Source organism: Sabethes cyaneus, chromosome 3 (genome assembly GCF_943734655.1).
Source record: "Sabethes cyaneus chromosome 3, idSabCyanKW18_F2, whole genome shotgun sequence".
In the NCBI taxonomy this organism is placed as follows: domain Eukaryota; kingdom Metazoa; phylum Arthropoda; class Insecta; order Diptera; family Culicidae; genus Sabethes; species Sabethes cyaneus.
In genome coordinates this window covers 142,993-157,034 of record NC_071355.1, presented here as the reverse complement: position 1 = coordinate 157,034, position 14,042 = coordinate 142,993, and the positions used below count along the sequence as shown (strand labels likewise).

General features: G+C 42.6%; 4 protein-coding genes across 4 annotated transcripts; 2 read left to right on the top strand and 2 right to left on the bottom strand.

Annotated features, from left to right (window-relative positions):
• The first annotated feature begins 148 nt into the window (after nucleotides 1-148).
• LOC128744652 (3-oxoacyl-[acyl-carrier-protein] reductase FabG-like) lies at nucleotides 149-1,072 on the top strand. Its single transcript, XM_053841810.1, has 2 exons — nucleotides 149-710; nucleotides 774-1,072. The coding sequence occupies exons 1-2, from the start codon at nucleotides 158-160 to the stop codon at nucleotides 989-991; spliced, it is 771 nt and encodes a 256-aa protein (XP_053697785.1). The 5' UTR covers nucleotides 149-157; the 3' UTR covers nucleotides 992-1,072.
• Nucleotides 1,073-7,645: 6,573 nt separating this feature from the next.
• Nucleotides 7,646-9,434, top strand: LOC128743520 (uncharacterized). Its single transcript, XM_053840116.1, has 3 exons — nucleotides 7,646-7,766; nucleotides 7,830-8,722; nucleotides 8,784-9,434. Exons 1-3 carry the CDS (start codon nucleotides 7,733-7,735, stop codon nucleotides 9,432-9,434), a joined length of 1,578 nt encoding a protein of 525 aa, XP_053696091.1. The 5' UTR covers nucleotides 7,646-7,732.
• A 34-nt stretch (nucleotides 9,435-9,468) lies between these two features.
• On the bottom strand, nucleotides 9,469-11,594 carry LOC128743864 (uncharacterized). The gene is made up of 4 exons (XM_053840546.1): nucleotides 11,421-11,594; nucleotides 11,232-11,354; nucleotides 9,966-10,102; nucleotides 9,469-9,892 (listed from the first exon to the last, which is right to left on the bottom strand). Exons 1-4 carry the CDS (start codon nucleotides 11,592-11,594, stop codon nucleotides 9,469-9,471), a joined length of 858 nt encoding a protein of 285 aa, XP_053696521.1.
• Nucleotides 11,595-12,264: 670 nt separating this feature from the next.
• On the bottom strand, nucleotides 12,265-13,567 carry LOC128744290 (nucleolin-like). The gene is made up of 2 exons (XM_053841157.1): nucleotides 13,276-13,567; nucleotides 12,265-13,211 (listed from the first exon to the last, which is right to left on the bottom strand). The coding sequence occupies exons 1-2, from the start codon at nucleotides 13,565-13,567 to the stop codon at nucleotides 12,265-12,267; spliced, it is 1,239 nt and encodes a 412-aa protein (XP_053697132.1).
• Between the last annotated feature and the right edge of the window lie 475 nt (nucleotides 13,568-14,042).

The following is a 14,042-nucleotide window of genomic DNA, read 5'->3' as shown; positions in this document are numbered from 1 at the left end:
TGCACTATTCTGTTTGTATTTGTTTCTTGAAAGAGAATGCCCATTCACTCGACTTTATCTATTGCATTCAGCTCTCATCAGTAGCCGTAATCAACGAGCGATAAAAAGGCTCGTAATGTCTGTAATCTCCACAGTTACGTTTCTCAAGTCAATCGGTATGGATTTGAAAGGAAAGGTTATTCTTATAACTGGTGCTAGTAGTGGAATCGGTGCAGCGACTGCAAAGTATCTAACTGAGCTGGGCGCAACGGCGGTATTGACCGGGAGAAATGCTGAAAATTTAAATCAAATTGGAGCAGAATGTGAAGCTGTTGGGAAAGCCAAACCATTGCTGATTGTAGCCGATGTTACGAAGGAGGCGGACAATGTGCGTGTCATCGAGACTACGATTGCCAAATTTGGCAAGCTAGATGTTTTGGTCAACAATGCGGGCAAAGGAACCGGAGGATCGATTGAAAACACTACCTTAGAACAGTACGACGATATTATGACCACAAATGTGAGAGCAGTTTTCCACCTAACCCAGCTGGCGGTTCCACATCTGATCAAAAGCAAAGGCAATATTGTAAACGTATCCAGTGTGGCAGGAACCAGATCGTTTGCTAATAGTTTGGTGTATTGTATTTCGAAGTCAGCTTTAGATCAATTCACTAGGTGTACCGCCTTGGAGTTAGCTCCCAAGCAAGTGAGAGTTAATTCCGTCAACCCAGGTAATCAAATTTTTTGCTATGTTGAATTGATATTTAATAAGTGATTATAATTCTATTTAACAGCGGTTATCATAACAGACTTTCACAAGCGACTAGGGATGGATGATGCTGCTTATGATGCATATTTGAAGCACTCAGCGCAGATGCATGCGTTGGGGCGCGTGGGTCGTGCCAGCGAAGTTGCATCCGCTATTGCGTTTTTGGCCGGTGACACGGCTAGTTTTATCACTGGTACGACACTGTGTGTTGATGGTGGAAAAAACGTTATGTGTCCACGCTAGATAGGCACCTTGTTTTGACTACAATAAAAATGCTCTAGGAAAATAAAATGGCACATTGCCAATCACTAATCCAAAATCTAAAACTCGTGCAACTACAGCATCAAGCATAGTTAAAATAAAAAAAAATCTCGCATCAAAAACTCATTGTGACAAAAATGAGTGAACACGGTACGCCAGTGTTTTTTTTTTTTGCTACAATCGCTATTCAGGGAGTAATATGCTGATTATTATCACTTTTTATGCGTGTTTAAGGTGAAATGAGTCATCATTCATTTTGTACATACCAAAAATAGTTTTTTTTGTTCAAAACAAAAATTCTGTTCATAAAAATATATTCGATGTGTTCAGATTGGCAAGAAGAATGCAGTGAACACATTTTTAAATATAGAACCCCCGTTTTGGGCTGATAAACTGCTTCCGAAATTGGGCTCTCCGACGAAATGTTAATCACCCTTATTCTGCGAGGCGAGTGACGTGACTATTTGGAGTTACCACGAATCTGGTGCCATATGTCACCTAGGTGACACGGTCTGTCACTTAGGTGACAGGGGTTTCTTACCTAGGTGACAACCGAGTCACCTAGGTGACTCGACTCGCCGTGGCGAGTCACGGCGAGTGACAATTGTCGTATTGAGTCACGTGACTCGCAGAATAAGGGCAAATGACTGCTCATTTCTTGTTAAGTGATAGGAGAGTTTTTAACCCTTCCCTTAACCCTTCAATGAAGCTTGCTCTACTAACCAGCTTCGCCTTGTTATAGATGATCCAGGCGTGATCTTTTCAGGTTTTGTCCCCTCTAGACAGGTGTTCCGTCCGGTACACAAATTATAAGAATTGTTATAGGAGTAATATAGAGCTTAGCATGAAGAAAAGGCAGTGAGGAGCCTTAGAACAAACTCATCCAATGACCTTGATTTCACTCACGATCATTCGCTAATCAACCCGGAAAAAATAGTCCTAACACGAAGGCAAGGATGTTACAATAATCCTACAAAATAGGATACAAAATACAATAAAAATATCAATTTAAGACGACTGGGAAATTGACGATGGGAGGACCAAGACCGCCTTGACTGAAGACGACTGCTTGGAACAGCACGAACGCCTCTATGCTACTGACGTCAACGACGACAATGATGCCACGTCCGATTTCAAGTCTAACTTCAACTGTAATTTAAAGTACACCAAATTCTACTTTTACACAGGGGATACGTACCGTGTAAAAAAACCGTGCAAAAATAAACCGTGTTATTTCGAGAAACCGTGCAAGAAAAGAATTGGGTGTACAGCTTTAGGTCTAATTTCAAGTTTGATTTTACTACTTACTTAATTGGCTTAACGTCTTACGACAAGGCCGGCGCAGTATAATTTCTCCATCGATTTCGGTCCATGGCAGCTGGTCTCCAGTTCCGCGGGCACCCAGTGCTCGCCAGATCTCGCTCCACCTGGTCTTGCCACCTCGCTCGCTGTGCCCCTCTTCGTCTTGTTCCTACCGGATTTGATGCGAAAACCAGTTTTGCAGGATAATTCTTAGTACCCGCCGTTCGAAAACTCCGAGTGCTCGTAGGTCCTCTTCTATCAGTGTCCACGTTTCGTGCCCGTAGAGGACAACCGGTCTAATTAGCGTTTTGTACAGTGTGCACTTTGTACGGGGGCTCAAATTGTTCGACCGCAATTGTTTGTGGAGTGCGTAGTAGGCCCGACTTCCGCTGATAATACGTCTTTTAATCTCACGGCTGGTATTGGTATCCTCTGTGGCAAGTGAGCCAAGGTATACGAACTCGTGGACTACTTTGAACTCATCCCCGTCGATTACCACGGTACTGCCCAAGCGCGCCCTGTCGCGCTTGATCCCGCCCGCCAGCATATACTTCGTTTTAGACGTATTTATCTTCAATCCAATCTTTTCTGCTTCGCGTTTTAGTCTGGTGTACTGATCTTCCAACGCCAAAAATGTTCTGCGGACAGTATCCACGTCGTCAGCAAAGCAGATAAATTGACTGGATTTATTGAAAATCGTGCCCCGCATTTCGATCGCCGCTCGTCTTATAACACCTTCAAGCGCAATGTTGAATAACATGCAGGAAAGACCATCTCCTTGTCGAAGTCCCCTGCGAGATTCGAATGGGTCCGACAAACCACCCGAGATTCTCACACAGTACTGAATCCCATCCATCGTAGCCATGATAAGTCCGGTAAGCTTACCCGGAAAGCCGTTTTCGTCCAAAATTTTCCATAGCTCTCATATGCGACTGAAATCGATGAACAGGTGGGGCGTGGGGACTCGGAATTCGCGGCACTTCTGGAGGATCTGCAGCAGGGTGAAGATTTGGTCCGTTGTAGACCGACCCTCCATGAAGCCGGCCTGGTAACTTCCCACAAATCTTTTGGCTTTGAGCGATAGTCGATGGAAGATGACTTGTAGATAGGGCAGATAACCCCGTCTTTCCACTCCTCCGGTAGTCGTTCCGTATCCCAAATTTTGACAATCAGTTGATGCAGACAGCCGGCCAACTTGTCCGGGCCCATTTTGATAAGTTCCGCTGCAATGCCATTCTTTTTTTTTTTAATACCCTCCTCTGACCCCCACACCAAAGAGCTCTCAATGAGAACCCCCTGGTAGTGGACACATACAAAAAAATAAAATATAGGAAAATAACAACGCGAAGTATTTAGCTAAACAAAAAACAAAGTGAGATCCCAATGGAACTTAGTTCCTTCGAAGGGATTCACGTAAAACTGTAAAACAAAAAAAAAGAAAAAAAGCATATAGCTTTATAGTGAAGTCGTTTGTGGGACAGATAAGTTACTTAAACTACTATACAATCGAGATGCAGGGAAAAAAATAGCAGAAGCCAGAAAAAACCTACATGTATAAATGGTTGACACGTTAAATAATATACTCATTTACCTTCCTTATTATATACTGTTTTAGCTTGCTTTTCATAAGGACACTAGTTCTTATTGTTTTTATTTCATTTGAAAGCAAATTGTACTTTGATGGACCATAATTAGTGATACGTTGTAGACCCAAGTTGGTAGATGCTCTGCTTCTTAATAACTCATTCGAATGTCTAGTATAGGGATAGTTTCGCCTGGTCGTAAATTACTACGGAAAGTTCGGTCATGTGAGGCATTATGTACAAACATGATAGTTTGAGAGTCGCGCAATCCTAAGATGGGTATAATTTTATGATCTAAGCTTGTATAAAGCGAATACGTCGAGAATAAATGCGGTAAATTGAAAATTATTTTTATACATCTGTTTTGCAAGGTTTGAATCTTTTTAAGTTTTGATTTAGCAGCGTGACCCCAGAAGTATCACCAGATTTAAATACAGGCGAGACTTTTGCAATTTTAAAGATGTCAGGATAAGCCCCGGTTTCTCTTATTCTGTTGAAGAGCTTCGCGATTATCTCGGAAAATGGACGTACGTTGGCTTTTATCAAGTCTGCTGGGAGATTATCATGCCCTCTACTTTTTTCACATCAAGTTGATTTATCAGAATTGTGACTTCGTTCACGCTAGCGGGTCTCAGAAAGATAGAGTTACTAACACACTTTAAAGGTTTCAAACAATCGAAGCTAGACTCCAAACAATCAACAATCGAAGGTTTCAAACAATCGAAGCTAGACTCCAAACAATCGAAGGCTAGATCCTTTCCCGCTGCTTTGTTGTTCTTCAGCCGCTGGATGGCTTCTCTAACTTCCCTTATTGATGGGGGTGGCCTTCGTTGCTTGCTACACCAATGTGGCCACTTCCTCCACTATCATGATCTTCCGCCTGCACGCCATTCAGGTGTTCATCGTAGTGCTGCTTCCATCTTTCGATCACCGCGCGGTCGTCAGTCAAGATACCTCCATCTTTATCTCTGCACATTTCGGCCCACGGCACAAAGCTTTGCGATTTCCGTTGAGTCTCTGATAGAACTTCCGTGTGTCGTGAACGCAGTACAGCTGTTCGAGTTCTTCGCACTCCTTCTCCTCTTGGTGGCGCTTCTTCTCCTTGAAGAGTCGAGTTTGCTGCCTCCGCTTCTGTTTGTATCGCTCCACATTCTGACGGGTGGCTCTACGCAGCATTTGTACCCGCGCTGCGTTCTTCTCAGCCAATATCTACTGGCATTCCTCGTCAAACCATACGTTACGTCGATTCGGTGCCACACTGCCTAGGACGTTCTCCGCTACGCTGTTAATGGCTGATCTTACGACATTCTAACAGTCCTCAAGAGCGGTTTCATCCAGCTCACCCTCTTTCGGCAGCGCGGTTTCGAGAGATAACGTGTAGTTTTCGGCGACCTCCGGTTGCTTCAGTCGCGCTAGATTATACCATGGCGGGCGCCAGTATCGTATGTTGTTTACAGCAGATAGTTTTTGACGTAACTTTACCATCACTAGGTAGTGATCGGAATCAATGTTAGCGCCCGGATAGGTTCTGACGTCGATAATGTCTGCAAAGTGCCGACCATCTATCAGAACGTGGTCGATTTGTGACTCTGTCTGGTTAGGTGACCTCCAGGTATACCGATGGTGGAGGTTATGCTGGAAGAAGGTACTACGTATGGCCATGTTCTTGGAGGCGGCGAAATCGACAAGTCTTAATTTTGACATCATGTCTTGGGCAGCGGTCGTATTCACGCTCCAACTGCGCGTAGAATTCGTCTTTGTCATCATCGGTACTTCCGAGGTGAAGGCTGTGCACGTTAATTATGCTAATATAAAAGGATCGGTCCTTGATTCTTAATCTGCACATTCGGGGGTTGATCGGTCATCACCCGATCACCCGCTTCTGCATCTCCCCCATCACTATAAAAGCTGTGCCCAGCTCGTGAGTATTGCCGCAGCTCTGGTAGATGGTATGACCATCTCTATATGTACGTACCATCGTTCCTTTCCAGCATACTTACTGCAGCGCTACGATGACTTCTTTAGAAAGCACGTGGGTACTTCCGAGGAAATTTAGAGAGCGACAGTTCCATGTTCCTAATTTCCAATCGTTAGTCCGTTTTCGTCGCCTGTGTCTTTGCCGATTGTTCCGATTAGTTTATTAGTTTATGTGTGGACGGTCTGGGCACGCTATTGTTTCTAGTTCAATTCCAATTTTAAGTACCATTTCAAATCAAATTTCAAATCATTTCGAACCAAATTTTACGTCAAATTCAAGTCTAGTTTCCATTAAAACTCGATATGATTCGCCGGAAGATGATTTTCGTTATTTTTATTTATTGCTGATTGCAAGGAAGATTGTCCAATCAATAAATGCGCGATCGCTCATAAAAGTGCTATTTAGGCTTAAATCGTTTCGGTCTATTCGGCGCACTTATTGCTTGGAATGTAACGAAAAAGTGCGCCGAAGATACCGAAACGATTTAATGCAGGATCGCACTTTTATAAATGATTTCGCCTTTTGGATGGTACAAATTTCCTTGCAATCAGCAATATTATATACCTTAATTTTTGTGTGTTTTAACTGATCTGTTTTTCAAATTTCCAAATTTTCTATATTGTAAGAACCCAAGTAAACAGTTAGCACTCAATGAAGCACTTTTACCATAAACTTGTGCTTATATCTAACTTTTTATTAACCTGTTGTTCACACTTCAAAGTCTCTCTGTTTATATAACAGCTACACATGTAGCAAATTGATAAATTACCTGACTCAGGTCGATTAGCACTTGGTTTTAAGCGAACTGCTTTCACAGCTTTCATAAATTCTAGCATTAGTTTCCAAAAGGTCGCCTAATAAACCCTTTTACATGGGACATGCAACCGAGTATGCGACCTTTTGAAAGCTAAAGCCACAATTAACCGAGATTTCATCCCGTTCAAACTGACAGCATTTAGTTTGAAGCACAGGTTAAAACTGTCCAGCATTACGACTACGTGTGTTGTTGAAAACACTGGCCGTTTTTGAACGTCGTGTGCTTAGGACTATCTTTGGCGGTGTATGGAGGAGAAGAATGAACCACGAGCTGGCGCAACTCTTCGGCGAACCCAGTATCCAGAAAGTTGCTAAAGCGGGAAGGTTACAATGGGCGGGACATGTTGTGAGAATGCCGGACAACAACCCCGTAAAAAATGGTTTTCGCCTCGAATCCGGTTGGTACTAGACGCAGAGGTGCGCAGCGTGCTCGATGGTTAGACCAAGTGAAGCAGGACCTGGAAAGTGTGGCGCATTCCAGAAATTGGAGACGCACAGCCATGGGCCGAGTTAGTTGGCGAAACATTATTTTGCAGTTCAAATGCTGAGGGACAGCGAACCAGGATAAGTAAGTAAGTAAGTAAGTACGCATGTGAAAAATACACCATGATTGCACATTCCCGAATGAATGAATGAATTCCGTTTATCCCAACAAGCAAACAAAAAATTTTTGGATATTAATATCCAAAATCACAAAAGAAAACAGTATTTTTATTCAGTCTTCTCCCAGTTTTATTTTGTATATTTTTAGGTAACGTTGATCGAATTTAGGTTGTTTAAACCTAAGCATAAGCGGGTACGTTTAAGCGTGCATAAGATGTTTTGCAAAAATATATCGATGTCAAAAATATCGACAAAATATCGAAATCTGTCAAGAAGCCGGCCGGAGGGAGGATTTCGATTTCGATCGTCAAATTTGTGTTTATCATTTCTGAGCGTCTGAGCTTCTCAGTTATTCGTTTTTATTTTCATTAAATGTTTAAATTCTCAACTTTAAATAATTCAAACCGGATTTGAATATTGGTTTTTAAGTATCTCTTTAAAATGAATTGCTCCATCGAAGGGAAGAACGTCAGAAGTATTTGATTTAAAAGCAACAGTGTTGTGCAACTTGCGAACTCATAAACTTATGCTCTTTTAGTTTTGGCGAGGACGGTTAACTTTTTCTCGAAAATTGGCCGAGAATTGGAGCTGGAAGCGCTTCCCACTGGGCTCTCGGTGAAAGTGATTAACTCAACCAGTACGGCTTGTGCGGTGGCTATCTTCAGTATGGAGTATTTTAAGAAATTCCGGCAAGGTACAAACGATCGGTTCGAAGAGAATAATTGTAAAGTTTCAATCAAGCCGTTGCTCAGAATATTCAAAAGTCTTTCTACAATATTGGATTGTAGGATGTGGTTAGATATAGGTCGAATGAAAATAATTTTTCAATTCAAGTGTAAGTCACAAATCACAAAAACACACACCATATCCTTACTGGAACACGACAACACGAATTCTCTTCGGCTGCCGAAGGAGTTTACGAACAAAATCGTTGGAGACTTTAAAATAATAAGTAATATTCTAGTTCACTTTCATGCTTCGATACATGAAATTACTTTTGACATAAACCCCGAGAAAACTATCATCACTAATTACATTGAGAACGCTTCTAAAGATCGCACAACAATGCGTTCACAGTGTGTGATCGAAAGTTCTTATTTCAACAAGTTCGATGTATCAGAGCCTACGAAACTGACCTTTTGCTACAAAGAATTTAAAGCAATGGCCCATTATGCGCGGGCTAATCAAATTGTGGTAGAAATTAACTTCAACCGCGCGGGAACACCGTTAGTTATTCGAATGCAGAAAGATTCGGTTGTGCACATTCATTTAATTATGGGCACGATGATACCTAAGCTAGAGAAGCAAAACCGAAGCGTTCAGAGAGCCCACAGAAAGCTTGCTAGTAGTTGGGAATCGGACAAACACACGACGCCCTTGGAAGAGTCGGGTAGTCAAAGAATAGAGGCTTGTTACACCCCGGATTCTACGGTTTGTTGCTTGATGAATCACAAATGGCAAAAAAATTTGATTCTTTTTTAATTTATTTTAGGACACCGATATTTCGGAACCGGAGGAAACTAGTCGAACTAGAGGTCATTTAAGAAATGTAGACGCTAGTCAGAGAGTGGATTTAGTTCCATCGTTGGAGGCGGGCACGCAATCTCGCGAAGATTTATCGCATTCAAAGATAAACGCGAGGAAAGATAAACAATCATTCATAGATAGGATTACGTCCCGTGACTTCTCATCCCCACGTGCTGGACAATTAAATACGAGTAAAGTTTGCAAACCAAAAGTCCCTGAAGCCGAATCTTACGATATTGTATTCGCCGGTAACAGTGACGATCCCAACTCAGAAAGTCAGTCCCAGCTGCAATGCGAACAACTCAACAACAAACGCCCATTGCCGGGCTGCAGTGGCGTGAGTGTGCACGCGTCAGAAAAACGTTCAAATCTCGGTCAAACTGAATCTGAAGCAATGTTTAGAACTTCCCCAATGTCCAATGCGTTTGCTTCGCCTAGCAGAATCAGCATTCCCGAGACTGTACTGGAGTCTCCAGAGGCCGTTGCCGAACGCAAAAGAAAACAAGCCAAAGTTAGGTACATATTCCAAAAATGCTTCGAAGAAACAATCGATCCTCGAACGGCAGCTCTGGCAGCACCGGTCCTCGCGGAGAACTCCGACCCAGAGGATAGTTAGAGAATATAAGTGTTTACTTTTCCAGTATAAGTTATTATTTTATTTCAATTCGAAAACAGAGAGGCTCTAACATTCTCCCCCAAGTTGTACCGTAATAATTTAGCAAATTCAACATTTCTTCATTGGGCGCATCTACCAGTCCTAAGAGTTGACAGTTTGCTAACCGTTGGAACGAACCCAGAGTCAGCAACAAGGCCGGTTGATCGTTTATGATCGCACGAAGCAACGATCCCCGTTCAACGTTCTCAATCAATTGCCTTTTCTGTGTACCGCTTGCGTCCGGAATGCTTACGTGTCCTCGAATGACAACATACTGGTCCCTGTAAATCCGATAGATTCGACCACGAATGGCCACGATGCCCTCATTGAGTAGATACTTCAGAACGTCGGTCTTGAACATGTTGATTTTCAACGAACCTAGTTTACGATCGTTTCGTTCACAAAATTGAATTCTGACACTGCGAAGGAACGAAAGAATGGCGGCGCGTCAACCAAATACGGTGTTGTTGGAATTGAAGATAAACAGCTTACCTGTGGCAATCTGGTAAGTCTTTGACCTTCTGGCGCTGTTCATCTCGTTTTGCCACGGCTTGTTTTGAAACAATTTTACCATACTTAGAAAATTGCCGGTAGAATTTCTCAAAGTCCAATGTGGGATAGGCCGGATGCTAGAGGGTTTATTTTTTCAGGTTGAGGCCAGTAAAGGAATCAGAAAAGTTTATTCAAAAAACAGAATTGTGTAAGGCAAATGACAAAAAAAGAACTAATTTTTCCAAAACTATCGTTTCTGATTTGATTTCAAATATACCCACTAAGTGTTATGACTGTAAAAATCATATAGAAATTTTGCAAATGTGTCTATGCGTTAACTCTTAAAACCTTAAAACTGAGTTTTCTGTTTTTCTCTAAACAAAAAATTCATAGGTTAGATATCATGGAGCTCTCCAGGGTATAAAATGGGTAAGGCAATCAACATAGCTCTAGTCTAGTCATCCCAAGCTTCTACCTAGCGCCTCCACGTGATCATGCTCTATCCTTAAAATTGAGTAGCCAAGCTAGGAGGTGCCTAATATCCAATTTGTAGCATTGGGCAGACTAATAATCCACTCGGCCTTGTTGTTAAAACCATAAAATATATATTTTAATTAGGTATTTTTTTCCGTTCTAGCTCTTCCAACAACCTACTGTACAGTGGCAATATCGACCGTAACATTTTTTAATAATGTACATGGATATTAGATGTAATGATGGAAACTCGAGTGACGCAACTATATTCGATTCAAAGGACTGCTGGTGAGCTCGTTCTATTTTTATCCATATTTACTTCACTTCATTATAAATTCATTATATGCATTATATGATAAATTCAATGGAGGGTCAGAATACAAGGGCATCATTTGATCGGAAGACTGGGGAATGGAGTCAACCGAAATCACTACGAGGAAACTCCTGCAGGTTTGAAACAATATTTATGTTTCACTGATGCTGGAGACTCTTATAATTTGGAAATGCGCACAAGTGTTTCTACTTGTGTGTCCGTCTAACCCCTTGTAGTCCGTCTACAAAAGCTTTAGTTCATTTGACAACCAAACTTTCTACTGTAGTAAGTCTCACTGGCAGAACCTTGAACTGAGGGTGGTTTCCACTCCCCCCCAACCTTCATACATGTCATACGATTAAGATCTCGTAATTTAATGAGATATTCAAAGATTATGCACAATAACCAGTGCAAAAACTAAATGGCACATTATGCTAATCATTCGAAAGGTGAAATATCTTACTCCCAGCGTAACTTACGACATCGATTATCCGCTCCAGGAGAACCAAATTAGCCCGCTGGATTCTTCTTGCTTCGCGTGCTCGGGCCTCCCAGTTCAGGAACCTTTTCGCCTTGTAATCGTAGTTCACACCAAGAAATCCCTGCGAATTACGGTACGGTTAGTTTTTCCCTTTTTAACGCAAAATCAAAATTAAATTAAATCACACCTGGGTACGATTGATTAGATTTATTCGCTTCAATAGTTCCTTATTGGCCTTGGCAACTTCTCGCTGCCGTCGGATGTCATGCACCAGCTTGGTCGATCGTAGAACATTGTCTACGAAAAGAATCGGCGGCCTTGTGTCGATTCTCGGAGAAACCAATCGTTTTTGATAGACCATGCTGTGATTTGATTGTCAAATAGCAATTTACGCAGAGCCTACTACGCCGCCTACAATGGGCTGTGATATTCAACAATTAACAGACAAACAACACACGCAATAATAGTTACTTTTCCATCGTTTCTTTTCACAATTTCGTCATAGTCGAGACGTACCCTTCTGTTTGCGTTTATTTTTCTGGTTTTTAGTCTGGTTTGTCTTTTTACACGCTCAATAAATTAAATAAATAATTTAAATAAATAAATAAATAAATTAACTTAACGCTACAGGGTCAGGCGTAAGGTTTGAAGGTGTCTCGCTGTGTCATGTTCTAGTCTTTGTTGGTCGTCTTCCTTCCTCGCTTTTCATCTTCATTGTTAATGGCTCGTGAAAATTTAAATTTTCCGTTTTCTTTCTTTTCTTTGAAAAAATCGAAGTGTAGATTCATTTGTAGAAAAATCTTCGTAAATCGAAGATTAGGAAGATGCTGGAATGTTTTAGGGGTGGGAGCTCGGCCACACATGAAAATGAGTAAGTATTTTCGTTGGCCTTGGTCATAAGAGTCTTTCTCTCTCTTCGCGATACTTCTTTCTCTCTTTCACTCTCAATTGCTTTTATCCTGTTTGCTTTCCTTCTTCTTCCTAATTTACTTCTACTCTAGGCTGGGAGTTGGTTAGGAAAATAACTACACTCACACGTCGGATTCGGCAATTTCTTCCACGGCACTTTCGTCGATCAGGTCCTCATCGCTGTCCTCGTCGTCTTCGTCATCGTCCTCGGGGTCATCGCCTTGCGTCTCAGTTTCGCTATTCGTGCCGGTTTGGTCAACTTTCTGTGCCGTCGTCTCATCGCTATCGTCGTCGTCATCGTCATCGTCGTCGTCGTCCACTAACGATGTAATACCTTCAAAGATGTCGTCATCGTCACTGGTCGGCTTGGTGGCGGTCACGGCTGCAGGAGCGGCAACATCGTCAACTTTATTATTATCAGAGGATATGGATTGTACCTTTTCTGGGGAACTCTCGTCGTATTTGACTTCCTCTTCCTCCTCGGTCGCTGGTTCCGTCGCTGGCTGAGCATTCTGATCAGCCTTCTGTGCTGCAAGAGATTCAACAATCTTGTTAACCTCATTATTTACGTCGATACCTTCCGGTTTTGGCTTTGGTGGAGCTTCAATCTCATTCTGAGCAGCAGCTGCATCGGCCAAATCTAGAAGAGCCTGGGTATTTTGTACGCTGGCCACTGGTTCCTTCACTGGTACAGGTTTTTTCTTCTGCTTCTTCGATGGGGCAACAGGGGCGACGGGAGCTTCCACTGGAACTGGAACAGGCTCATCTTCATCATCATCATCATCGTCGTCATCGTCATCATCATCATCGTCATCGAAAGCACCTAGAATGTCTTCACCGAAAAACCCCAATCCATCATCGTCCTCATCATCCTCGTCGTCATCATCGTCTTCTTCGTCCTCCTCTTCTTCAACAGCAGGAACGGGGACTGCGGGTTGACTGACGGCCGACTGTTTCTGTTGATCTACGACCGAAGGCACAACTGGGGCCACTGCGGCTGGAGCGACCGCCTCTTCATCGTCATCATCGTCATCGTCGTCATCATCATCGATTTCATCTTCAACAGATCCTGCAAGTACGGAGAATAGCATCAAAAGCGTTTCACGCTTGCTAAACAGATTTACCACCAATACCAATCAAATCGTCGTCATCGTCATCGTCATCATCGTCATCGCCATCATCATCCTCGGCTGAGTCGTCATCTCCCAGATCAAATTCATCAGAATCATCATCGTCATCGTCATCATCGCCACCGGAAACGGGCGCTACGGGTACTGGGGCGGCTTCTGCTGCTACTGCTGCTGCATCTGCTACCTCATCTTCTGCTTGCCGATGGATCAGCGTTCCTTTCCGCACGGGGCTCGAGGCAGCAAATGCAATTATTATCAGAATTAGCAGCAACTCTAACAGAAATGTGACTTTCATTTTAAATTATCTGAGGAAAAAACACAAGAGAGAACATTGTAAGTCCGCATTTTACCTCATCTCATCTTCGGTCAGATCATTCATCTGCAGAGCTAATCCTCCTTCATTAAGAACAGATAACAAACAAGGAACGCTTGCATCGCCATGCAACCATACTTGTTATCATAAATGTGGCATCGGTCAAACTGCACAAACGGTAGGTGCCGTAGATGCCGTCACGATCGGTGAAAAGCGAAGTGCTAATTGCTCATTCATCCGGACTATTACAAAGCTCTTAACATGCTTATAAACTACGAGGGGGAGGAGAAGAAGGAGATCGACTCAATCCGTAAAAAATCGCACCGAGAAAGCCGCCTATTTAACCAAATAGCGAATATTTATTCGTCTGTCTGCAAGAAAGTAAACTTTCTTTCCGGCAGTCGTCGTTATGGCATTCCATTGCCGCAAAAAAAGTCAGATAAACCTGTTTGCAAGA